The sequence below is a fragment of the Chinchilla lanigera genome, unplaced genomic scaffold (assembly GCF_000276665.1).
Source record: "Chinchilla lanigera isolate Chin_1 unplaced genomic scaffold, ChiLan1.0 scaffold00024, whole genome shotgun sequence".
NCBI lineage: Eukaryota > Metazoa > Chordata > Mammalia > Rodentia > Chinchillidae > Chinchilla > Chinchilla lanigera.
Window position 1 is genome coordinate 24195180 of NW_004955425.1, and position 27145 is coordinate 24222324.

At 42.4% G+C, this 27145-nt stretch overlaps 1 protein-coding gene across 2 annotated transcripts in view; it reads right to left on the bottom strand.

Annotated features, from left to right (window-relative positions):
* Iqgap2 (IQ motif containing GTPase activating protein 2) overlaps positions 1–27145 on the bottom strand; it is a 216928-nt gene that overhangs the window by 27195 nt on the left and 162588 nt on the right. For both annotated transcript variants that reach the window (XM_005386040.2, XM_013514848.1), the window contains 11 exons: positions 23084–23167; positions 21844–21915; positions 21168–21237; positions 19332–19540; positions 12345–12494; positions 9729–9892; positions 7710–7934; positions 5701–5841; positions 5276–5360; positions 4613–4845; positions 2042–2174 (listed from right to left, as the gene is read on the bottom strand). In XM_005386040.2, coding sequence (XP_005386097.1) covers positions 2042–2174; positions 4613–4845; positions 5276–5360; positions 5701–5841; positions 7710–7934; positions 9729–9892; positions 12345–12494; positions 19332–19540; positions 21168–21237; positions 21844–21915; positions 23084–23167 — 1566 coding nt within the window. The remainder of the gene's footprint in view (positions 1–2041; positions 2175–4612; positions 4846–5275; positions 5361–5700; positions 5842–7709; positions 7935–9728; positions 9893–12344; positions 12495–19331; positions 19541–21167; positions 21238–21843; positions 21916–23083; positions 23168–27145) is intronic.

Genomic DNA, 27145 nt, shown 5'->3' on the forward strand with positions numbered 1-27145 from the left:
GTCCAACCATTCTGTCTGTGTGATTCACACTCTCTTTTAAAGTTTGTTTATGGCAGGGCTTGTTAGTTTTTCATGATAGTAGAAGTACTTTACTTTAAGAAAGAAATATGCATGGTTTTTTAAAAAGTGAGTTGATTCAAAGGAAGACATTAAATAACAGAGGTAATATAAACATGGAGAAATCAGGAAGGATGGTATGGATGGCATTTTGGGGGAAACAAGTTAAAGAAAAGACAGCTGGTCTGGCTGCTATCTCCAGAAAGGATGATTTAATGGACCAGTGTCTGCCTTTTATTCTGTTAATTATGGAATTTAAAACATTTCCTGAAAAATGTCCCCATTAAGACTGGTTACTGAAGTTCTGCACATCCCTCGGAGAGCACAGGGCCGCAGCCTTGGCAGGTCTGCTGCGGACGCCCCCACACTTAGACAGGAAACGGGACAGGCTCCCTGTTTCACATCAGACCCACACATGGAGGAAATCAGAGCCATCACATGCTCTGTCTCCCGGGAGTATACTGTTTTCAATTCTTGTCAACACAAGGGACAGATGGTTTCCTCTGAAAGGCTGGTAGTCTAAATGAACCCAGGAGCATTTCTTTCTGCTCCCCACAAGAAAGAATCTCTCCCTCTGAAAGAGCTCCCCATTCCTTTGTGTCTGTGGACAGCATGACATGGGACTAAGGTGGCCATATCTGTTCAGATGGGTCACGTGCCATTAGAAACACAAAGGGGCCCCTGCTCACATATGAGTGAGTCTGCTTGCTCATTAGGGAATAATTTTCCTCAATGGTGCATGGCCAGGCAGTTTTCTTTGTGATCTGGGTGCTTTTAAAAAGAGAACAGGAGGGCAGCCTGTTCATTTTATCAATGCTTGTGCAGAGCTAGTTGCAGATGTCAGAAAGGTTCCCTGTTCCAACCTGGTGAGAGAGAAAAGCAGACACAATTGCTCCTCTACTCCCACACCTGACTTTAGTTAGGAGACCTCAAGGATAAAGACTGACATTCTAAACAGCCCCTGTAAGTGGCTGCACCGAGAGGGCAGAGCCAACCTCTTAGTTATGCTTCCCCCAGCTATCAGTGTAACTCAAGGGAGGGAGAATCCTTAACGAGAGCATCTACAACTTTCATGTGCACTGGAATCTCCTCAATTGTGTTGGCATGTACCCTGTGATTTGAAAGGTCTGGGGGCCTTTTCCAATGCACCACCAGGACCCTGCTTTGGCTAGCAAGGCCTATTCGTTTTTTTTTTGTCTTTTTGAGACAAAGTCTCACTATGCAGTTCAGGCTGGCCCTGAGCTCACTTGGAAGCCCAGGCTGGTCTCAACTCACACCAATCCTCCTGCCTCAGCCTCTCAAGTGCTGGGATTACAGGCATGTACCATCATGCCCAGTGCAAGGTCTATTCTTGAGAAGGTTACTTTAAAAAAAAAAAAACAACAACCTAGCTCCAATTGGATTTAAAAACAAAATAAGTCCCAATTTGCCTTAAAAACAAAGACCCTCAGTGACTGAAAAGCCTTCTTATTCCTGTTCATTGCCACCATGGAGAGCCAGCAGCTTACCATGGTGACATCTGCATGAAGCCAGATAGATTGTGACACAATGCAGACCGAAGCTGCCCACACCTAGGAAGTGGAGGTTTTCAGAAGAAGGGCAGCAGCTCTGTACAGGAGGCTACAGCGGGCCAGGGTTTCCTGTCTTCCTTGAGTGGCCTGTTTCTACCTTTCACTGTGTCCAGACACTGCACTGTTTCTCAGTCTTTGGGCCAAGATCAAGTAGGGAATGCCAGGGCTTGGTCCTGTTCAGGGCTGTTACAAGTGGGCATTGCAAACGGATCGTGTCAACAGTAAACGTTCTTGTTCAGGAGGAGGAGTTCTATTGACATCCAGGAGCCAGAGGGTGAATTATGGAGGGCGTTCTGAGGTTACCAGTGTGAGCACTCGCACATGAACACTGAAAGGGCTGTAGAGATCAGGCAACTTCAAGTGAACGGATGCCTGAACCCTGGTGCACTGCTAAGACCCCTGACCCCACTTACCGAATGTGTGTTGATGATTTCTTCGATGGAAATATAAATGACTGGTTTGCTGACTGTCACCAAGTCTGTATATTTGTCCATATTAAACTTTTCTTCTGGCTCAGGCACATTGCACGCTTCTTTGAAATACTTCCTAGCAAAGGAGGGGAAATTCAAGTTAGAGCGAATTTGTGAGTTAGAAAGTGTCATCAAAGTAGGAAACTCAGAGGAGCTGGCACACATCTGTAATCCCAGCTACACATGAGGCTGAGGCAAGAGGATTCAAAGTTGGAGGCCAACTTAGTGAGGTTGGGCAACTTGAGACCTTATGTCCAGTCAATCAATCAGGTTGGGGAATGTAGCTTAGCGGTAAAGGACTTGCCCAGCCTGCATAAGTCCCTGGGTTTAATTGCCAGAACTGAAACAAAAAAAAAAAAAAGAAGAAACTGTGAATGATGGCAAGCACCTTGTTCTCCACCCCAAGCCCTTGGGGTCTTGTTAGGGCTTCCTCCTGCTGGCTCCAGGTGTTGGAGCCAGCTCCTGAAACAGCGCTGGAGCATGAAGGGCCTAAGGCCCTTTTTATGACTCAGTGTGATCAAATCACAGGCAGAGCACCCTTAAAATGTTATCACTTCTGAAACAGCCCCTGACAGTTAAATAAAAGTGTATATAGCTAGGGATACAGCTCAGCAGCACAAGGGCAAGGTCCTGAGTTCGATTCTCCGTACCAAAAAAAAAAAAGTGTATATGTACAGTGGTACCTCAGTTCACTAACTTACTTCATCCCGTGATTCTAGTTGCAAACCGAACTGGATGAGAACAAGTCAAATTTCCCATAAGGTCAACACTGACCCTAACCACTCAATTAGATACACGCGCGCGTGCACACACACACACACACACACACGCGCGCGCACACACGTACACATAGGACCTTATTATGCATGCTAGGCACGTACTCGGCCACTCTGCAACACCCTTACCCTGAGACTAATACCTCTCATCTGAGAGTCAGTCTTTGTAGAGAACACAATCCAATAAGGAACTAGTTAACTTCTGCTTTAAATGGCTCAAGCTCCAGGGTTTACACCACCCTAACTGCCCTTCAGAATGTCTCTTATGATTTGACACAGAGGAACCGGTGAATTTCTATTTGATCCAAACAACACCGGTGAATGCATGGAAAGACGGTAAGGGCGAGGCACACAAATACAGAAAACTCCCCAGGATTCAGAGCCTAAGAACAGAGAGACGGGGAGGGAGGCCAGGTGTCCTTTGATGACAGTGCAGAAGTCCCATGTCGTTTGACCTAAACAGCCCCGGCATAATATGTACTTTATTCTACTCAGCTGCCAGTGTTTCATCTGCAATCGCCCGTGGTGTCTCTCCTAAGTGTACCCAAGGCTGACACCTTAGGAGCCATCTTTCCCTCCCCAGCCTGGGTCTCAGGGGCAGAGATGGCCGGCAGCTGCACTGGAGGGGCGTCCTTCGGGTGACAGCAGCTTGTCCTGGGCCACTCGGGTTGTGCCTTTTCAGGGTAACTGAGGAACACAAGGGATAAATGTGAAGAGAAAAAGGATAAATTTGAGAAGAAGCAAGGGGAGGCTTTCGGTTTTATTTCTCTTTAAATGAAGGGGAGCCGGGAACACAGATGGTTGACAGGAGTCATTCCAGAATAAAGGAAGGAAAAGGGTGCTCCATCACAGCTGAAGATTTCCAGGAATACAGGCAACAGATACGGCTTTTCAGTTAGTGAAAGAACTGAATAGTGGCTTGAGAAATGAGCACTTGCTGCAGTAAGTGCACTGGGGGTCACTGTCTTAGAAAAGGCCAACGTTCTGCCTCGAGGTAGTCATGAACTAACTACCCTCGCTGGTAAGTAAGCTCCTGACCCAGAGAAAACTGAAGAAGGAAAAATTAGTGGCCAAGCACGGGCTGGAACAGGGCACATTTGTGTTACAGTTCCATTATCCACTGTAAGACAGGACCACAGGACAAAAGAGCCTAACTGGCCTCACTCAGCTGTTGGAACGATCGGAGTTGCAATCATAACACAATAGTCGATAGGATGAAGTTCCGCTCGTCTAGCCAAGAAAGGCTTGGGACTAGGACAGCACACATGCACGCACAGCCATTTACAAACACAAACGCTGGGGCTTTCCCAACCTTTCTAACTTCATTTCCTACGGTTGTTTGTTATCACAGATAAGGCAAATTCTTCCTGATTGGAAAATACCCTTGTAGAAAGCATTACTCTATTCTTAGGTTCAACAAAGCAGAAATCTGCTATTTTGAGAGTGTTTTCCTAAGCACTGTGAGCCTGCAGCAAGCCAGGGAGGAAACCATACAAGCAGGGAGGGCTCCGTGCGGCAGGCGGCTCAGGGCTGGGTGGGGCTGGGAGCACCAGGCATAAGCAGCCTCGCCTGCTCTTCTCTCGGTTCTCTGCCCCAACTGGCAACCAGTAGCAGAACTGCTGTTGCCATCCGGGGTCCCTGTCTTCCACCCGCATCTCAAGCTCCAGGCACAGATCACAAGTTACTCTTGGTCCGCTTTCTTCCGTGTTTATTTGAACAGGTTACTGGCTCTCCTCACCTGAATTCCTGATAGGTCTCTGACAAGTAATTGTTCATCGATGAGAGATGCTCATTTTCTCCTTCGAAGAGCTTGTTGGAGGCTGCGTGCTGAAGCACCTTGGCCACCGACCCTAAGTTTCTCCTCTGGTCGGAATTGATCTGTCCTCCGGCCGTCATGTCAATGATATCAAAGCCGTCAGGGGCTACAATGGCTGGGTTCATGTACCGGTAGTACAGGAGGTTTCCAACAATCTGCGGTGATGCAGAAGACAAAGACCATTTTAAAAAGAGAGACTATAAGGGTTTGGATTGCTTTTTCTTAAAGTCTACATTCATTTATATTTCCCAAGAGAAAGCAGATCATTTTCTGATTTGACTCTCAAAAGGCGGTAAGTACAGGCAGTGAATATGATCACCCACTAAAATACTTAAAAAGTTATTTTTGATGAAAAATATGCTCATTGCCTTCCAAATACTCCAGTATAAAAGTGCAAGTAATGTCTATGATTTCTAAATTAACCTCACCGTAATCAATAATCTTAATAGTCATTAGAAACAGAAGACCTGTATCTTATGGTTACAAATAGTTGTACATGGGGACAATTTTTACAAAATGGTATATTTGTAATTTTGGTTCACACCCCCAAAGAAAAGCTATGTGAGATCACCCTTGGAAATCTACCTTCAATAGCTCATCTTCTGTTGCATCTGGGAATTTCTCATGGATGGAATTCTTCAGTACTTTGGCTATAAACCTCAATCCGTAACTACATGTAAAACAGATGACAAAAGAAAATAATGGAAAAAAGCTAAGTGAGGAAGAAACACACAATTGTTCCAGTCACTAAAGCTCAGCAGTTTTCCTAAAAATTCAACATAAAATGAGATGGTAATGGAATCACAGGACTGCCACTGACGATGATGCAGGGTTTGCTGCTATGACCAAAGCGCTGCTCCTTCTTTGGAGAGCAGTTATGAATGTGAAAGGTTACATTAGTAAACACAAGATGAGGGAGAACTCCTGTCTTCACTACTCAGGCTTATCTTGCATTAGTTTTCCAAGAACTTTTGGCAGAGAATGTCAAAGTGGTTACAAATCCAACTTACGGCAGCAGATCGAGGGAGGAAATGATAGAATTGAGAACTTTGTCAGTGACCCTTCGAAGGTTTTCAATGGATGCTTCCAGCTTATTTCTCACTTCCGGGTAGGTCAGGGCTTGCTCTGTGGTCACATCGTAGGGCAGCTTGCTGAAAACACAAGAAGGGTTCTGAGTGGACTTGGGGCCTCAGTAGGAGTCTTCATGCCTGCCGCACTGGCTCTACGACACTAGCTCTGCGTGGTGAACTGGTGGTCACCGACCACCTCCTATGGCAGCGCTAATACAAATCCAGATAACTCATTTACTTTCTTTTCTTTGTGGTGCTGGGAATCAGAACCTTACACATGCTAAGCAAGTGCTCTGCTCTAGAGCTACACTCCTGGCCTCTTCATTGAAGCAGTATGTCTATTACAGAAAAATTGCTCATAATAAAGAAAAACAATAGCAACACAGAAGCAACCAATTTTTACACCTTAGAATGTACGGGCCTTTCATTGTCATGGTGTAATGTTATACATCATAGCGCCTATGTATGCTTGCATATACATGGCCATATTTTACAGAAAGAAAATGGAATGTCTGTACCTAACTGCAGCTGAAAAATATATCATGAATATATATGTATCCATCTATCTATCTATATGTTTGTTTTGTTTTTTGAGATAGGGTTTCACTATGTAGTTTCTTGAATTTACTATGTAGCCCAGGCTGGCATCAAACTTGTGGCATTCCTCCTGTCTCAGCCTCCTGAGTGCTGGGATTACAGGTGTGTACCACCATGCCCAGCTCATGACCATATTTTCTGTGCCAGTGAATATATATCTATACTGCTATTCCATAGCTACTTGTTCTATTATGTGTTTTAAAAAATTTAATAAATCCTCCAAAGCTAAATGTTTTGGCTTTTCCTGTCTTGACACTATTACAAAGTGAGCACCTACATACAAGGTTTGATCAACATATACAGTCAGGACTTAAACACTGTTACTACAGTCAAAGACAACTGTCATTAAAACCCCTCAAAGTACTACCCAGAAGTCCTCTCTTGTGAATGTTCTTATGAGGTATGATCAAAAGTATGGTGAGTGCTGCTACCCACTGCCATCCAATGGAAAGGCAGGCTCATAAAAACATTACAGTGTGGCACATGTTTGTAATCCCGGTATTTGGAAGGCTGAGGCAGAAGGATTAGTGCAAGTTCAAGGCCAGTTGGAACTACATAGGGAGACTCTGTCTCAAAAAACAAAAACCAAAACCAAAAACCAAAGTGTCCTCTTCCACCTTACTCACTGGATCTGGTACTGCAAGACTTCTGCCTCTCCCTCCAAATCAAAATGAGCATGAAAGGTAAATGCTCTGAATTGATTATAAGGCAGCCAAGACAGCAGAACTCAAAATACAAAAGACTTCGAGAACTTTTTTAGAAAGTGGCAAGACTGATGGGGTAAGTGTGCTGGAAATGAGGGGGAGTATTTCAAGGGTGATGAATGGTGATGCGTCTGTAAATGTAATTAAAGGAAACAAAACATTTTCACCGTATTTTTTGATCACACCACATAATTCTCTGTGAAGATCTTCAGTATTTCACAAAACTTTCTTTTTCAGGAAATAGAAGGCTGGAACTGATTACATCTACAAAGCACCACCTAGGAGAAGCCATTGCACCTCGACTGTTTTCCTTATACATGGAAGTTATTCACTCAGCAATTCAAAAAGGAGTTTTGCCAGAAAAAAAGGGTATACTACCTCCAGGTCTATGCATAGAAATACACAAGGAAGGAAGAAGGGCGGAAATTACAGGAGCTGCACCACTTGGGACCCACTGGTTTTGCTATTTGAGAACATCATTTAGTGTAAAGATGACAAAGGGTCTAAGAAAAGCAGTCTGCATGAATTTGTTAAATGAAGACCATATTTTGGATTGAAAATGACTTTTTTGATGAACTTTTAGGGTTTGAGAGTTTACAGAAGCATGCATGTGTGGATGGCTGCAGAACGTCACCCTGACTTTGGTACCTGGCCTCTCCGGTTTGTGTTTCTAGTTGGTTCACCCAAGCCTTGTACACCTCGACGGGGCTGGTGTTGATGACCAGGGACTTGTCGTCGATGATCTCTTTTACCACTGGAGCCAGGAGCTGGCGCAGGGTGTTCTGTCCCCGGGCTCCCCGGTTGAAGCTGACGACCATCTTGATGACGGTGGGGTTACCAGTAACAATGTCCTGTACCTGGTCCACCTTCGACCTAAAGAAACCCCGGGCTAAAATAAGATGGTTCGCTTCTGTGGACAGTGTTAAGCAATGTCTATTCTCTCTGGCAGGCAAGACCTTTGGGGACGGATTTTCTCAAGGAACATGATGTTGGTGTAATTTGAAAAGAAGCAACCATTTGTAAGATGTGTGTTTATCTGAGCAAGTTAAGGATCTAAAAATAAGATCCTGGCCCAGCTTCAATCTAGAAGGCAAACAGAATTGACAGTGAACCAAGACTAACAACACTGAGTGACGCTGTACAAGTATAGTTCCCTTCTATTTACCAAATTTTAAAAATAACTCTTGATTGTATGAACTGTTCCTACATCTTCAGATCCCACTTGAGTTCATCACGCAGCTTCCTGGCCATGACGCATGGCTGACGGCTGGACCATGACCTTTTCCCTCTCTGCTTCTCCCTTCCCCCGCTGGTGGCCCCTGCCCCGTTCCGATGCTTTTCCCCTGGCCCCACTTCCTTTCCCTTTAGGGTCTGACTGCCCTTCTCTGGTCCTTATCTTACCCAGTCATTCCTTTCCATTTCCTCTTCCTTACTTAAAATTCTGTTTTCTCTCCCTTTTTGACTAATTGTATGTGCTGCTGGGACAGTCAGGGTGAAACCAGAGGTCCTGCCCTACCCATGCTGTGCCCTCAGACTTTGCTTGTCACACACACATCTTCAGCCGCAGTCTCTTTGGGACCTGTCCTCTGATCTCAATTTCTCACTCATATCTCCTTCCTGGGGCCAGCCTGAACTTTCTGATGTTCTCCCCTGTCTAGCTCAAACCCAGTGTGCTAGATCCAGATTGTATCTCACTCATATCTCCTTCCTGGGGCCAGCCTGAACTTTCTGATGTTCTCCCCTGTCTAGCTCAAACCCAGTGTGCTAGATCCAGATTGTATCTCTCTCCTTCTGACTCCCCCACATCTCTGAACTGTGTAAATTTAATCCATCCAGTCTATACATGACAGGTAGATCCATCTTCTCAAAAAAGATCACATCCACTTTCTGATCAGAAGCCTTTCTTACTCCCCAGAAAGTGAGCAGGGACTCAACCTCTGGTTGTCTCCCTCTCCAGCGTTACCTCCCAGTACTCACCAAGCCACACATGGCCCAGACTCATCTATGTTCTTTCTTGTACCTGTGCCCATATTGTCCTAAGACTAGTGGGCCTTATTTCCACCTTTAGTCTATTCCTATAGAAATGATAATGATTCCCCAAAGTTTAAGGGAAAAATGGCTCCTTTTCCATAAAATGACTTTCAGTCAACATAGTTGGATTGTTTCTTTCCATCTGTTCAAATCTGTCACACCGTATGCACATTCATCCAGACTGGCCATGTTCCACAGAGGGCGTTACTACTTCTCATGAGTCAGACCTCTTCTGGCTTACAGACCCAGATGCAAAGCTGCCTTGCCCCTGTGCTCTGGAAACCCTAGGAAACTAGCACAGTTAAAAAAGAGAATACAACTTCCATGTCACTCAGACGATAAAGTAAATTTTCTCATTGATTTTCAATAAGCTTTTGGTCTCCAGTTTTTGTGAACATGCAAAATTGAAAGTTAGGGATCATTGGTGGGAGAAAACTGTACCTAAATAAAGCTCTCAGCTTATAAAAATTCAACCATCCACAGAGATTCCATTTCAATCTCAAGAAGTTTGACATACTTAGTATCCATGGATAACATATCCTAGTAATTTAAAAATTACTTTAGTAAATCTGAGATCATGTCCACTAAGAAAGGAACCTGTGCATTGGTACTTTTACATACATATTGTATACATACTTTATTTCTTCCTCCAGAGCAGTTTTGAAAAGCTTGAGGAGCAGGTATTCTTCCCGCTGATTAGAGGCATAATTGTACAGTGTAAAAATAACAGTGTCCATAAATTTAGTTGACTTGTTCTGTGGCATCTGGAAGATCAGCTTAGCCAAGTATAAAGGGTTGGTCTACATGGAAAGAGGAAAGAAGAAAACAAAACAGTCCCCCACAAGGCTATCAGTTAATGTATTATTAAAGCAGTATCTTGTTCCTTGCTCTTCAGGGACTGAATGTCATTAAAAGCAAATAGACAAGAGCTGGCCCACAGTATGACTTTAAAGGTACTGGCTAATAATGAATGCTGTAATACAGGAAGCTGTACTAGAGAGTTATTATGAAAGGACTTAAATGTTATGTAGCACATATGTTCTGTACTGTACAATGTAGTGTACACTCTGCACTGGTAACCATTTGGAGCCACATATTCATATTTTCTGCAGAGACAAAGAAGAGAGTAGAACGATCCCAGAGGATCTGGTGTCCAAGGAGGCTGCTGACCATGAGCTGAGGCCCCAGACCCAGAGACTGGCCTGGAGGACTGATGGATGATAAAAGGAAACAGATAACACTTTCAGACTAGAAAGGGAATGAGGCGGCTGTGCATGTGGAGACAGCGAGAGCGCCATGATGCTCCACAGGCATCGAGGGGAGGAGAGGGGGGACAGCTGAGGAGGCGGGAGTTGGTGAGGGAAACGCCGCACCTCCACCACCACTAGCACCACCTATGACGATGATGACAATGATGACAACAACAACAACAACAAGAAGAAGAATAAGAGCAAAGCAAGAATTCAAAAGACTGACCCAGAATTAAAAGAAAATTGACCGGGAGGCCCGAGGCTCCCCTGAGGGTGGACTCTGTCAGGTACTGGCCAGCCTTCATGCACCTGTGCTAACCCAGGGGGAGGGAAAGCCGTATTTAGAGAGGAGACAATTCACACAGAAGTTGAAGGCTCATCCTCTTCCTCATCTTCCTTCTGATGAGAAAAGGAAATATTTAATTCCCATTCTGGAAAGCTAGCATTCACTCAAAGGGCTCTGGCAGTTTCAGGAAGATCCAAACTTTAGTTTACTTTACCACTTAGGGTTACTTTTGAGTTCAGAATGCTCGAACTTCCACGAAGCAGCAACTTTGGATAGCTTTTTGACAGCTCTGTAACAATTCTTTTCCAACTTTAACTCAGTGTATGGAGATTGTGAGAAAGGAAACTCACTCTAGAGCTCAAGAAAGAGGCTGGTCATTTGTCTTTAGCTGACCCCCAAACTTTACCTCTAGTCATCCTTAAGAGAGAAACCCAAAGCGACGCCTTTATTAGCTGGCCGATGCTTTGCCTAATGAACCTCTACTTCTTAACAGGATAAACAACACAAGTCGTGGGCCACTGACTAGAGCTTAACATTTCTTATGACAAATTCTGGCATGTTAAGAAAAACTAAATCTGGAAGAACCTACCTAAGTTTGAGAGTTCATGGATGTAAACAACTGGTGAATATTTGTGATTAAATTTCCAACTAGTGGTTGACTAAATCAGGCCCGCTGGACAATTAGGCCAACAATTGTCCCTGTTAACCGCGGGCCCCTCTGCTCCAGGAGGTTGCTGCTGTAAGGCCGCTGAGGGTTCCGGACAATTATTAACATTTTCTCCTCCTGTGCTGCCACACAGAGGCCATAGGAGGCACCTACATCTGTTTGGAAAAGAGCTTTCTTGCAAGTAGAGAATTCTTAAACCTGAATTACCCCCTGGGATAGATACAACTCGTGTTTATGGTTTGTGTAACGTGTTCTACACACACAAATGACAGTGACATTCCCAAGCAAAGGGCATCTCCAGGCTGTACGGAGTCAGCGACCCACACAGCGGAGGCTGGACGGGAGGCTTGTTTCTTTCTCTGTCCTTCCCGCCCACTCATTTCCTCTGTGACTAACTGTGTTAGTGGGGTGGGGGAGGTCAGTCAATGGTCAAGCAAAACACGAACTGGCCCATCAATATCCAACCATAATCAACTCCATCTGTTAGTTCTCACCAGCACTCTGGAAGCAATGGAAAATTAGAATTCATTTAGAACACAGTAATGCCATGGAGATAACTAGATAACAAGGATGTTCTATTTCCTAATCCCAGCCTTCTGGCTTTTCTCCTTAAAGAAGGGCAGGCTGGTTCTTGTATAGATCTGATTTTCAGTTACTTCAGCTCTTTCACAGCTAACAGCATCTGTTTGTGTCATTATTAGGCCTATACTATTTCTGCTCATCACTGTTCTAGAATATAATATAGTACAATATGAAGAATATGGGCTCTGCAGTCAAAATGCCTGGGTTCCAAACACCTATTTTAACATTTATTGGCTGTTTCTCATTTTTGTCACCTGTAAAATGGAAAGCACTGCAGTATTTGGTCTCTCCAGTTCCCAGCGTTACAGTAAGAGTTACATGAGATACTGCTTAAAATAGCCCGTGGTACTTATAAGGGTGTGGAGCTCATTTGCAATTCCCAAGAAGCACAGGGGAAGAACCACTGTCACCCAGATGTGGAAGACGGTGTTTTCCAAATCGCATGGCGAGAGTCCAGTTGTGCTCACCTGGAGAAGGTAGAACAGCTGCTGGTATGTTTCCAGTGTTTTCCTTCTCTCCTTGCTCAAGCTTTTGATTCCCTGGTTGTCAGTGTTATTCAGTATTTCCATTTCTCCTCCTTTTTTCTTATTTAGCTTTTTTCTATGTGAGATTACATCCTGTAAAGAATTTTATGACATTACTCATTTTAACCCTAATATTCTTAATCTCTTCCCTTCATACATCTCCCGAGACACACAGTCAAAAAGATGAATTTTCCATATTTCCTGCATCAGGAAACGCAGGGACAGAGGATGTTAAGCTAAGGAAATACACTCTGCAGGTGAATCTGGCTTTTGTAATGTGTGTTCTCCAAAGCTGCATTCATTTGCTCTTAGGATTGAATGTAGCACCAAGAAGATCTCATGAAAAAGAATAGTCTTTTAATAAAGGACACTGGGACAATTAGATATCACATTCAGAAGAAAGGAGTCAGACTCCTACCTCAAAGGATAAACAAAAATTGACTCAAAAGAGATAAAAAACTAAATGGGGGCTAAAACTATAAAACTCTTAAAAGAAAAACTAGGAAAAGCAGAAACTGTGTTGCTGAGTTATACCTCTGGCCCTGGCAATCATTTATTAGACAGGATATCAAAAGTATAAGTAACAAAAGAATAAATTGGATTTCATAAAAATTATAATATTTCATGATTCAAAAGGTAGTGTCATGATAAAATGACAACTCACAGAATGGAAGAAAATATATGCAAATCTCATATTGGATGTGACTTGGATCCAGAATAAATAACTCTTGCGACTCAAAATTAAAAAGACAACTCAATAAAAATGGGCAAACGATTTGAACTGACATCTTCCCAAAATGATATAAAAGTGGCTAACAAGTACACGAAGAGATGTTCACCATTACTGGTTGTCAGGGGAATGTAAATCAGAACTACAAGAACATACCATCAAATACTAAATAGAATGGTCACAACCAAAGAGATAGTAAGTATTGGTAAAAAATAAAATTTAAAAAATATTGCTGAGGATTTGGACAAATTAGAAATTCCCACCTTGTTGGTAAGAATGTGAAATGGTACAGATACCTAGATAAAACTTGGGAGTTCCTCAAGTTCAACATAGTTATCCTCTGACTCAACAATTCCACGTTCAAGTATATACTCAAGAACAGAAAATATGTTTCATACGTAACTTGTGCACGAGCACAGGAAGTAATATGAAGCCTGTTAACAACAGCAATATTCATAATAAGTAAAAGTGGAAGCATTCAAAATTTCATCAGTTAATGAATGGATAACAAAAATGTGGTGTAGCCATACAATTGAATATTATTCATCAATATAAAGTAATGAAATGTTCTATAACATGGATGACTATAGCTATAACATAGATGACTTTAAAAATAGTATGTTAAGTGAAAAAAACCAACCACAATATACTATTTATGTGTGAGTCCATTTATATGAAATGTCCAGTATAGGTCAATCTATAGAGACAGAAAGTAGATTAGTTGCTGCTAAGCCTGGTAGTAAAGGGAGAATGCATAGTGACTGTTAATGCATACAGGAGTTCTTTCCTTTTTGAAGAGAAACATAATAATTCAACTACTGCACTATAAAATTCACTCTACTCAGCAGTGTTTAGTCTATTCACAATGCTGTAGAACCATCACTTTTATCTAATTCCAGAACATTTCCTTTGGAGTTTCTGGCATGAAAATGTCCCTGAATTACACAGAAATGATGGTCAGAAAAACCTGATGAGTATTTTAAATACAACTTAATTATGTACTCTAAAAGTGTGAATCACATCTCAATTTATAAAAGCACTTTCAAAAAATAATGTAGAAATTAGATATGGAAGCAAAAGGACTTCTCTAAACATTTAACAAAATTTAAGTTTTTCTCCCTCATCATGCTTCTTTAGCCATTTGCAGATAATCTTGGAAAATGTGGCTGAAAACCATGTCACAACATGGTCACTTTAGGAGCTTATGGGTCATGACCAAGGGTAGGTCCTTCAGACTGAGTCTACCAAATTAATGTATGTACAGAGATCAATAGTAAGAAGTACATTTTGCATTCTTTGTTGGTAAGCACACACTATATGAAACACACTTGTCCTTGCTACTGGGGCACACTGATATTTTCAATCTACTTCTGTTCTATTCCATTAAAAAAAACCTCTGCTAATTGTGACACACTAAATTGATTCCACAATGTTCTAATGAAACATGACTCATATTTGAAAGGAGACATTTCCCTAGAGCCTCCCCTGGCATGTAACGCTGGATCATAGTCCCACCAAATGGAAAGAAAGTTCTGTCCCTAAAATTTCTTGCAGTGGTTTCACCAAACTTTACGTCCAACCTCCATAGAAGACTCTGCAGCCAGTCTCAGGGACACCTGACCTTGCGGGGAACAGCACATGTTTGCTCTGCACGCAATACTGACCCTCTAGCATCCCTGGTCCATGCCCATCAATTGGCAGTAGGGCCTCTGAAAAGCCAAAAATGTGCCTAACCCCACTGCCCTAGCGAGACATAACAAGTCTGAGACCAGCCTAGGCAACTTGGCAAGACACTGTCTCAAAATAAAAAGGGCCAGGGATGTGGTTCAGTGCAAAGGCCTTGGGTTCAAACCCTAGCACAGGAAAAAAAAAAAACACACTTGAACTATGTCTAGACAAATCTCTATTAGCTATAGTCCCTCTTCCTCTCTCAACTACACATTCTTTAAACTCTGGAGACTGCTTTGTTGACAGCTTCATCTTCAGGGTAATTTTTTGTATTTTATTTTTTTGACATAAACAGATGAGAAGAGAAGGGAGGGGTGGCAATCAAGCTCAAGGGCAGAACTAAACCCCTCCCTTCGAACACAGAGCTGGTGAAGGCAGACAGGGAGAGTGGTGAGAAAGGACACATCCAGGTTGGACACGGGCCAGGCTGGGGAGTGGGGCAGGGCTGTGCAGATGGCCGGCGCCTGCCTGTGGCCTGCTCCTTTCAACCACGCCCTGGGGACCTCGGACTTGGGAAGCTTGAGGAAGAGCAAAGCCCAACCCAGACTGGGTGACACACACAGGCAGACACCTTTTATCAACCCAAACTGAATTTGCCCTGTTCTTACTCAATCCAAATTGAACAAGTGAGGAATACTGACTTGAAGGAGCAAGAGAATTCAGCTCGTTCACAATGTTCCCACATCCCAGTGTGTTTTTGCTGCCAGATTTTCCCGTCCCTAGAAACAGGCTACCTCAGCATGTAGGGAATACGTTATCATTTTGGGGGTAGAAAGTAGGGATTAGTATAAAGGGCTGGGCTTTGGGGTCATAAACATATGTGTATCTGTAAAGCATAATTCACTTTGTGACCTTGCAAAAGTTAACCTCCCTAAACTTCAGCTGCTAAACTAGAAAATGAACTTAATAATACAATTTTACTGGGTTGATGTGACAGAAACAGTACATGTAAAGCACCCATGAAGAAAGGAAGGCTCAGAAAGGTTAAAAAATATGCCCAAGGTAATAAACTATCTCAACCCAGAATTTCGGGTAGGACTGGTCAGAACACTCGTACGGTACATCAAACTCATCCACGGAATTTGGAGCACTTAGTGGTTTGCTTGTAGTTCCTATTTAAGTCTTCCTTCAAGCTATGTTAAGTCTATACTTTTTTTCCTTGTGTGAACTGACTTCAGTTGTCTCGTGCTTGTCTCCAAGCTGTTCTCTTTGCCTAAGGCCAATGTGAGTCCCTTCACTAACCCACTGATGTGAGGTTTTCAGTGGGAACGCTGACTTTTAAAGAACTGTAAGGAACCAAAGGTTACCAGAGTGAGCAAGCTAGTTGATCACATGGTGATGAACCTTTTAGTGCGTTCAATAATACAAACAGCCCACTGTGACATGCATGCCATAGGTTCACCACCACTGATCTATAAGAACTAATCCACTTCTGTCTAATATCTTTTTTTTTCTAAACAACTTTCATTGTTAAGAAAGAAGATAAAGAAAGTAAATCTAATATTGTTGCTCAAAGAAAAATCACTTAACTTTTCCCTTCTGGCTTTCTTCAGTAAATTTTCTTTTATAGTAGAAAAAATCATTGTAGGTTCTATTTTCTTCTCTATTATATTGCAAACCATTTTCCTGTCATTAAATATTCTTCAAAAACATTATTTTTGTGGCTATAATGTACATGCTAAATTCTTTACTTCTCCATTTATTGTTTAAATGTTTATGACTGTTTCTCACTTTTGGAATACTTAGAGAAGTAAAGCTTGAACTTTTCTGTCTTTACCATTAAACTAAAAAAGCTACTATCAATGACATGAAACTACATGTTTAATAATCAGTGAACTTCTAATAAGTATTGGATACATGTTTGGTATTTGAAAGATTAACTTTCTCTCTTTCTTTTGGAGCCAGGGCCTCACTGTGCTGCCCACACTGGCCCTGATCACCTACGTGCAGGCCACTCTCCTGCTTCAGCTTCCTCAGTAGCTGACGCTATAGGAAATTACTGCCTGTAGTACGTGGCTCAAAAAATCATCTTTGCTTCCCAATTCTATCAATTAGTAGCAAATGCATTTTGTTTTCAGTGCTGGGAATGGAATGCAGGAAATTCACATTGAGCTACATCCTCAGCCCTTTACAAGTTTGCTTTGAGACAGGGCTATATTGCCTAGGGCAGGCTGGAACTTGCAAACCCTCCTGCCTCAGTCTTTCAGAGAGCTTATACCCAGCAATAAATGTCTTTTTAAAAAACAAAATAAAACTTCAAGTTTTCACATCTATTTGGAAATCTTCTCTGGTTGCACTTCCACAAGATGCACAGGATTTAAACTATCTACGTATTTGGAAGTAAGTTTTCATGTTAAAAAGGCAAGCTATTTCCTGTTTACAACTCGATGGGGATGGGAGTACAGTGGCAGTTTAAGACTGGGAAAGGCATTCTCCAGAGGACTTTCTGGAATATATCACACTTCAAAAGCTCTCATCTGCATCATATAACACAAACACAAGATTTTTTTTAAAAGAAGTATTTTTTCCAGATAAGTTAAGAAAGCGGTTAAATAGAGAATAAGTAGTAATTTTATTTTTTAATATTTAGAAAACACAATCATATCCTATTTTACAAATTGCTGTGTTTCCCTTATTTCTCTATAACCCTCTCCCTGGACTCTCACGGGGTCCAAGGACTGGGTGGGGCCTTCACCTGCCCATGTGGCAGGGGCCCGGGCTGTTCATCTGCTGGCTATCCTGACCCACACGCAGGTCACTGGCCCTGGGTTCTCCACTCCAACCCGCTCGGCCCTGCCCAAGCCTCCTTGAATGACTCGTTTTCTGAAAACCAGCATGGTGTGCTGGGAAGCAAGAGGAATGTGGGGAGAGGTCTTACCCCAGACATCTGTTTTTGGATGAAACTGTCACTTTGTCCATTGTTTTACAGAGCTCAGACACCAGCAGTTTCCACCCACATACGGAACCCTGGCACCATTTCTTTAGAGACTACTAGTGGATATGGTGCTGCCCTGCAGGACAGTTTGGAAAATGTTGGGGTGTCTTTGGGTCTCTTCATTGGAGGCCCTTGTGGCTTCTAGTGGGTGGGGTGGTGGATGGGAGAGGCTCTGCTGTCCAGTAACTTGTCGGGTGGTCCGTGTGAATAACTCCCTCATCTTGCATGGCAGGGCTTATGAATTCACTCATGTAGGTCAAGACTCTGTTTGTATTATTACCTGAGCCTAGAATCTAATTGTTTTACACATATGCACCAGAGATTTTCTATACACAAACTTTTAATATACACTGGCTTTTCTAGGACTGCATCTCTGCGTCATTCAGGGTGGAGCACGCTTGGGTAACTCTGAACCTTACGAGAGCTGCTCTTCCTTTTGGAAAGGCGTCCTGCCTGCTCCACCCCTCTCACATGGGTCTCCACCTGTGTAGAGCTCTCAGTCTGGGGTGATTCTGGGGAGTCCCAACCACTCGGTACTTTCATCATGTTTTACGCTATTACCAGGCTTGGAGTCATGGTATACATTTATGGGGTAAAATAAGGTGTGCTGATCTAGCATTATGGAGTGAACAAATTAAGGTAATGTCTGTTAAAAAATATCACCATGCACATATATCTTCATATTAAAACATGTTTTCTATTATAAACCACTTTCTTTTTATTTCTCTTTTATATTTACATGGATGCGTTTTTTTTTTTCCTTAGGAAGGTACATATATAAGTAGGTTTTATTATCTATAAATTCATTTGAGAGTAGTAAAGAAGCCTTAGACAATACATTATAAATATGTAGGAGGCACATAATTTTGCAGGTCTAAGGGCCACTAACTTGTATTAAAAATGATAAATGAACTTATTCTAGAATCTAAATGGGCTTGGCTGGACCAAATTACCATGAGTATGGGAGGTATAATCTAAATATACAGTGAATGTTAAATTATTACCACAAAAGACATATGTGATTAATCCACCACAAAACACTATACTCCCCCTCCCTTTAAACACACTTGATGCCTTCATTCTTGCCACTTTCTGAAGCAGTTCTGGAAGTCTTCTTTCACAAATGTCCTTACGAGGTGTGATAAAAAGTGCAGTGAATGCTGCAGCTGAGTGCCGTCCGACAGAAAGGCAGGCTTGCAGAAACAGGATGGTGAGCCCTCATCCACCTTATTCACCAGCTCTGACACCATGAGACCCTGGCGCTTCCCCAAAGTCAAAATGACCACGTGAGGTAAACGTTTTGAATTGAATTAGAACACAGAGGCAGCCACAACAGTGCAGCTAAAGACACTCAGGAAAGGACTGCACAAAGCACCAAGTGTGATGGGATGTGTTTGAAGAGAAAGAGAATATTTTGAAGGGATTGATGTGTCTTTACCGTAATAAAAAATAAAGTCACCGTACTTGCTGATCACACTTTACACATACGTGCGCATTTGCCACTCCTGAAGCCTCGCCATCTCACAAGCCCACTGACCTCTAGTGTGATCCTGTTTTTCACCAGGAGCCCAATCTTGATGTCCATCAGGTTCAGGTCTTTCTCCAGCTGCTGGTTGGCCCTGATCTTGGTTACCACTTCCTCCCTCAGTCGTGCTACCTCCAGATCCTCCTGGAAATCCAAGTCACTTTGGTCCAGTAGGTGCACAAATTTGCGGATTACCGTTAGGGGTGGGTTTTCAGAGCCGACTGCAGCAAGAACAGGCACACTTTAATTAGGAGAGCTTGGAATTATTATCAACAGGAAAGCAAACGGGTCTGTACAGTATCACTGGAAAAACAGACCAATGACAGTATGTGGTCAGTGGAACAAATCATTCTCCATCATGTAAAGTCTGGACAAGAAAAACAACCAGACAAATACATAAAACTCATGCCTGGTCATGGGATTTTCTAGTTATCTGACGCTCACTTATCAGCCATGTCTGTCACTGTTGCTGGGACCCATGCACAGGAAAGACACCGATGAGGAACCTGGGAAAGAAGTTAATGCAAATGACCTCACCCTGAAGACTCTGTGCCTGAGCCAGATAAGAGATTTATGTTCTTGGGGCAGGAAGCAGAAAGCAGTTTCTCTCAGCCCAGAAGCTCTTTAGGAGGAGCCAGAGCTGGGTGAAAAGTAAATTTAAAAAAGTCACTGAACTACTGCAAAGGCCAAACAGGATCAGCTCCAGTATGAGTGGAGTGAATGTTTGCATTTGGCAGAAGGAAGTAATGTTAGAAACTGAAACTTGGTCCTTGCCCTTTCGTGATGGACCATGGGAGGCTATGAGAACCTAGGGGCAGCCTCAGTCACCAAGAAGAATATCCTCAGAGAATTCTAGGGGGTCTGCCTGGAACACCTTCACCTTTGTTTTTAATTCTCTAGCAGTTTTGACTCTTAAAGAATATCTTTTTTAACATGCTTAGTGAGAATGACTCTGGGTAAACTGTAAGAATAAACTGTCTGGATGCACCAGGGTGAGTGATTGGACCCAGTGTTCATGGGAGAGGGGAGAAGAAGGGGTTTCAAAAAGAAGAAAGACATGTCATGTCCATGTAGCAGCTCCCTGTGAGGAATGTGATTATTATGCACAGCAAGCATGGACTCATAAAAATAAAAATTAAACAAATGTGGTTTGAAAGAGCCCAGCCCAGTGCGGGCACCCTCGATGCCCATTTCCTTTCTCCCCGGGTCCCTGCTGGTTCCTCCTTGTACTTCTCGCTTGGTCCTGTGGCGTTTTGATGCTCATGGAGTGAGAAGAGTTAAGCCAACAACGCAAAGCACAGCGTGAAGTCAGCAAGAACAACCAAACCTAGAGTCGTCTGTTACTATTTTCCACTTCTGAGGACCCTTACAGGAGAGATGACCTTGGATTATCATCTTTGGGAGATGAGAGTGCATATTTTTTTCCTTTTTCATTCTCATTTCTAAAATTTCTTAAGTGAATATGTTTTATCTTCAAAATGAGAGGAAAACAGGACAGTTAATAAAGCACACAACTGAAATGTAGGCTTATCTTCTGGTTAACTCTTCTGCATTAGATTTCTGACTCTAGTTCAAATTTAATATAAAATAGGAGCATTCGTACCAGTGCTAGTCTTTTTGAGGAAGAAATTAAACCCAGTCTTCTTGTCCCTGCCACTGACAGCAGGAAGCTCATTGCTGTCACCACTGCTCCTGTGAGCACCAGTTCAGAACTTCAGCTACGATGACCAAAGTCCACCGGAACAATGGCGCCACCCTCTGTCCTTAGAGCAGCCCCAAAGCCCTACGCTGTAAGGAACTCCTCTTTGGCTAGGAAGAAACCAGGCTGCTGCCGAATGCGCTGCTTACCCAGGGTTCTGTAGTCATCTCTGGCTTTGCTTGCTCGCAGTAGAGACTGGATTTTCACAATTTCATTTTTCTGCAAAATATTGAGAAAGTCACAATCCCCCAGAGTTCCCATCTACTCCACTACCTTATAATTTAGAACTGTAAAGAACTGGCAATATTTAAGAGCTGAGGTTATTTACATGCAGTGTGTCCAACCCATATTTTTCTCTTTTTTAAAGAAGGGAGTCATGTAAGTTAACATAAGTTAGCCCCAAGTAGAAACGAGACTGCCAAGGGTCTGTTTAAATAAAACGATCTGAAAAGGGAAAGGAGTAGTAGCACAGAACTTAGATGACACACTCTCTGTCCACACAGGTACTCTTTCATGACTATAAAAATTCCTCCTGTGGGCTTTGATGTGACCAGTAAGGAAAGCTGTGCGTACAGCACTGGAATTACTTCTCTAAAGTCTTCCTCTCAGGTGTTACTAGCCACACTGTGTCTTCTCCATTCTTGACTGCGGAAGTCGTACTCTCAGTGTGATTTCTGAGTTATTATGTTAAGCTCTAAGATCTGTTCTCTCCTAAGTGGTTATTTCCACAATTTAATTTAAAAAAATCTTTCAATGCTAACAGTCAACAAACATTCATTTACTTCATCTGCAGCCCAGATAGAAACCCACACGCGTTTTTCTTACATGATCTTTGAAATACTGCAGTCGTGAGAGATAGTTCTTTCTTGCTGTTGCCATTCGGAACCAAGACTGAATCTAAAATCAAGGCAAACACCAAACAACTATTAATATAGTTGTATGCACTCTTTCTAAAAAATAATAATATCTTATTTGATGAAATTAGCAGCCTGCTAAATAATAAGTTCCTAAAGCCTGACCTCCATTCCCCACTTCTATTGCTTTCTCTCAAGGGATTCAAAACACTTTATTTTACCCTTCATCTCACCACCTCAACAGAAGAGAGGTGGGGAGGAAGGTAGCTTTGTACTATTTTGTTTTAATACCAATAGATAAAAGCCAAGAAAGCAGCAAGGCATTTGGTGAGAGTTGTAATAAGTCACTGAATCAAATTAAACCAGTCCGGGGTGTCTTAGTTATCCTTTTAAACATAACATTTAGATTTCTATAGGAAAACATCACAAAAGGCCTCAGCAGGGACCAACTGCTACCCAGAGTTTGGAGGGATTAAGCCTGTGTTCTATGGTGAACACTGGATAGCATTTTATTAAGAAGCATTTTATTAATGCTTTTATTAATTTTATTAATAAGCTTTTATTAATGCTATTAAGAAGCATTTTATTATGGTGAACACTGGACAGCATTTTATTAAGAAGCTACTGTACACACCACATCATTCTCTGCCTTTGGAGTTTCAAATACCTTTTAAACTAATCTCTTTTGACTCCAATTTGTCTCACACTGTTCCAATTCTCATCTGATTTCCACGTTGTCTACAAGCTCATTTTTGCACAGTCCTGAGGCTTTTCACTCTGGCAGAGTGGTCACCACACAGCCTTTATTCCTCCATGTGCCCGGGTGGGAAGCTGGAAAGCTGCGTCAGGAGCTCAACACCTGAATATGGCTCCTAAGTGAGCTCTGCTTCCTCTTGTCACAGCTTTGCACGTTAAAAGGAACTTGGGTTGGGTTCCCCAAGAGTTCAAATAATTAATTTAGGGTTTGTAAACATCTAGTGGTTATAAAACACTTTCACATTTGATTCTCCTAACCACATGAAGGATGTGAGCCAGTAATAGTGGCTCAGTTGACTGGCTTTAAGGTGATCAACTGAGTAATGGAGTTAGGATTCAATCCCAGGACTGACTTCAAAGCTCACACATACCATTTCCACAACTCTGTCTTCCAGACTCAAGACAAAGTGAAGGGGAAAGCTAAAGCACTTGATATGTTAGGAAAGGATATTTACCTTCACAACAGAATCAACATTACCAGCAAATGTTTGTTGCCTTTGCAGATACGCCTTGTGCTGTTTATATCCTTTCCAAAAAGCCTAAGGAAAAGACAGGTTACAAAATTACTGATGCGCACAGTTGATTTAGAAAGTGCAACCATGGAATACATCTCTGGAGGCACTGGGTTGGGACTTCAGGGGCCCTCCCCTCCAAATCTCCTCTGGATCTATCTCTGGGGGGGATGTTAACTGGGCAGAGCTCACAGCAGCTTGCTGCTGAGTCCTTACCCAAGATAGCAGAAGCAACCCAGGTAGGCACCTAGTTTCCTCCATGAAGGTTTACTTTGCATGTCAAAAAGGAGTAATAAATAGAATTTCCCCCAAGCACACACACAGTACTAAACAGGTGCAAGTGTTATTTGGTGACAACACAAATAACTGAAGATAATGACTGACCAGAATCTTTATGCCAAGAATGGTCCAGCCTAGAAAGGAAAATGTTGTACTAACTTCTGACACAGCCAATATCTTCAGAAGGGTTAAATCCATAATTGTTAATAGTTTATTCCAGTTCATCTATGAGCACCTTTTTGTTGAAGCACATCTTGGGCACTCACCCTAATTCACTGATCTTGTTTTTCAAATTAGAAATGAAATACAAGTTCCTTATTAAAGAGGGCAAGTGCAAACATCGAATCACTTTTGTACATTTCTTTTCATGCCTGTATATATTAACCTACCTCATTCTGTAATAAAATATGGTGTTTTATTATTTAAAAAATAATATACTTCTCTGTAACAATTCATAAAGAAAGCACAGAATCAAAGTGATTACGGAAGAACCTGCTCCAGACTTTTCAGTTCATGCCCCTGGAAATGACAGATAATGCTTTTTATAAAAAGGAACTCAAATAAAAATGTTATTAGCTGGACATGGTGGCACACACTGGTGATCCCAGCACTCTGGGGAGCTAAGGCAGGAACACTGCAAGTTCAAGCCCAGCCCGGGCAACTTAGTGACTTATTAAGAATCTGGCTCAAAAAGGGGGCTGGGGCTGGGATGTAACCCAGTGCAAAGACCCTTCTTCCATCCCCGATGTTCAAATGAGAAGGCATAGAGATCTACAGTGAGGAGGGCGCCCGGAAGACAGAAGGCGGTGGGAACTGGGTTGCAGGGGGACCCACGATACAAAAGCCCACAAAAATATGGGGATTCTTCAGGATGACTCAGCTTGCGAGAACCTTCCATGGTCATAAGAGTAGCTGCAAGGAAATTATTGCCTCACCCATTTGTCAAGCAGTGGGCAAAAAATGGGCAGATGGGCAAGTGGGGGCTCAAGAAACCACAAGAGGGCACAGGCTTTTTGGGTGGTATCTGGCGATACCTAATTTAAAGTGACCTAACGTTTTGCCTAGTTTTTCTAATTTTCAATATATCTAGCCTAGGCAAATACAAAGTCCTGGTTAGAAAAATCATACTCTTCAGTACCGTATGGAAAGAAACCTTGCCTCCCTCACATACCTCTGCATTCCCTCCATTTATAACAGAGTTCTTTTAAATAGTTGTCCTACCTACATTTAGAACACAGACAACATGATAATTTTTGCCTTTTCTTTTGTGGTACTGGGGACTGAACCCAGGGCCTTTGCACTGAGCAATTTAAAAAAACTCAAGAGGAAAGGAAAAATGTGCCTATTTTTACTTGAGTTGTTTTTTCTTCATGATGTTCCAAAATTTTCTTATCATTTCCCAGTTAAGTGAACAGTCTCTGGCTTGTTTTTCAGGGCAGGCCTACTAGGGGCAAGTTCCCTGTTGCCCCTTTGCTCTTATTGGACAGAACTCCGACAGGTGTGCTCTTTAGTCCTCTGTCAGAGCTGTCTGCGACAAACTGTCCTTTATATCTACGGCTTTCGAGACTTCTGTCTTTTGCTTTCAGAGGTCTGACTATGATGTATCTTTGTATGAGTTACTCGGTTTATCCTGTTTGGGATTTGCTTAGCTTCTGCAACTGGAGATTTGTGTCTTTTGCCACACAGAGGAACTTTCCACTCTTTATTTCTTTGAGTATTTTTATATGCACTGTCCTTTTCTCCTCTGCTCAGGGACTCGCATGTTAAATCTTTATGGTCCCACAGATCCCTGAGGCTCTGTTCATTATTTCTCCAGTCTGTTTTCTTGGTTGTCTGGACCTGGCAGTTTCTGTAGTTCTAGTTCGTAGTTTCCAAATTCATCCCTCCCTTCGCTCCATTCCAGTGTGAATGAGATTATCCAGTTTTTCCACATCTGTCACTGTGTTTTATTCTGTGGTACTGGGAACCAGACCCAGGGCCTTTGCGCTGAGCTGTACCCCAGGCCTTTTTTCTTGTTCTTTTGAGACAGGGTCTCTCTAGGTCAGTGAATTGTGCAGGCTGGACCTGATCGTGTGATCCTCCTGTCTCCACCTCCCAGAGTGCTGGGATTATAGGCATGTGCCACCCAGTGCCCAGCTGTCATTGTCTTTTTAAATTCTAAAGTTATGTTTAGTTTTTCTTTACATTTTCCATGTCTTTGCTGAGACTTTCTTTCAAATGTGTGCATAATTATTTTTTTAAAAAAATGATACCATCTTTAAACATCTTTGTCAGGGGATTCTAACATCTCCATCACCTTGTGCTAGCGTCAACACATATATGACTTTTTTTTAAAATGAAGTTGTGATTTTCTTGGTTCTTGGCATGATAACTGGCTGTTTTGAATAAATACCCAATTGCCTATATGAAGGGAGCTGCAATGGGGCCGTTTCAAGATACTGGATCTGACTTGGCCCTTCAGGTTTGGGGCGGCCTCCCCTAACACGGTTTCCACGTGGGACGGGCCTGGTCTTGTTACCAGGAGGTGGAGGTAAAGGCCTAGGTTTTCCTTATGGCTGCAGTGACACCTGAGGTGGAGAGGTCTTCACCTTACTGCTGGGCAGGGGCAGGTAGAATTCCAGCTGTACCCTGGAGCTCTGTGGATCCAATAGGGTCCTTTCTTATTACTCCCGTGTGGTGAGCGGAGTGGCCTTATGACCACCGGGTGGTGTGACTGTCCTGCCTTTGCACACCCACCCCTGCAGGGTGCAGGTGCCTGAGTTCCCTCTCAGCCTCAGTGTGGGTGGGGTGGGGTCTCAGTTATTTCTGTGGTCTTCGGCTAGAGTAGAGTGGTGACTGTCTACGAGTTGCTCTGTCTTGCTAGGTTGTCCCTTCCTGGTCCTGCTTGGGAGCAGAACTTTGCTGAAGCTCTGTTTGTCTTATATTCATTGGCATTTCTGGGGGTCAGCTTCTTTAGCACCAAATCTGAGGTGTATGAGGCCAAAATAAAACTCAAAGAATTCATCCTGTCCCTTTTGGGGTCCTGAGTTTCCCTAATGGTCTTGTTCATATATAATATCCAGGGCTTTTTGTGGTACTACAATAGACAAATAGGGAAAAATACACACTCCATCTCCTCAGAAGTGAAAGTCAAGTCCCTGATATTTTATAGTTCTATATTATTCCCATCTTCCCCTTTTTTTTCCAGTACCAGGAATCGAACGCACGAACTCATGCTTGCCAGGCAGGCGCTGTGCCACTGAGCTAAATCCCCAACCTCTTACTTCTATGTTATTTAGGCTGTTCTAAATTTATTCCTTGATAGAATCCAAGAATTTTAAAATTAGAAGTGTAAAAAGCAGTATGATTCAAGAGGATCAAATGAAAATAATTAGAACTAAGAAATCATCCAGGTGAATAATTATAAATTTGATAAATTTTCTATACATAAGAAATAAACAACCTAATAAAGATGTGACTCACAATAGCAAAAAAATTTCATAGGTGTGAACTAAACAAGAAATATGAAGGAGTAAAATTATAACACTGTACTAGAAAATGCACTATCATAAAGACGCTCTATCAAATAAACTAAGACTTCAATGCAACCGTGAAAAGAAAAAATTCAGGAATAGGTTTAGAAATTTGTCAAATACTTTTACAACTGCTGTTGAGAAGAAGCTGTGGTTCTCTTTGATAGTAAGGAAATTTTTATTAAATAAAATTATTAGATAAATTTTCCAGGGG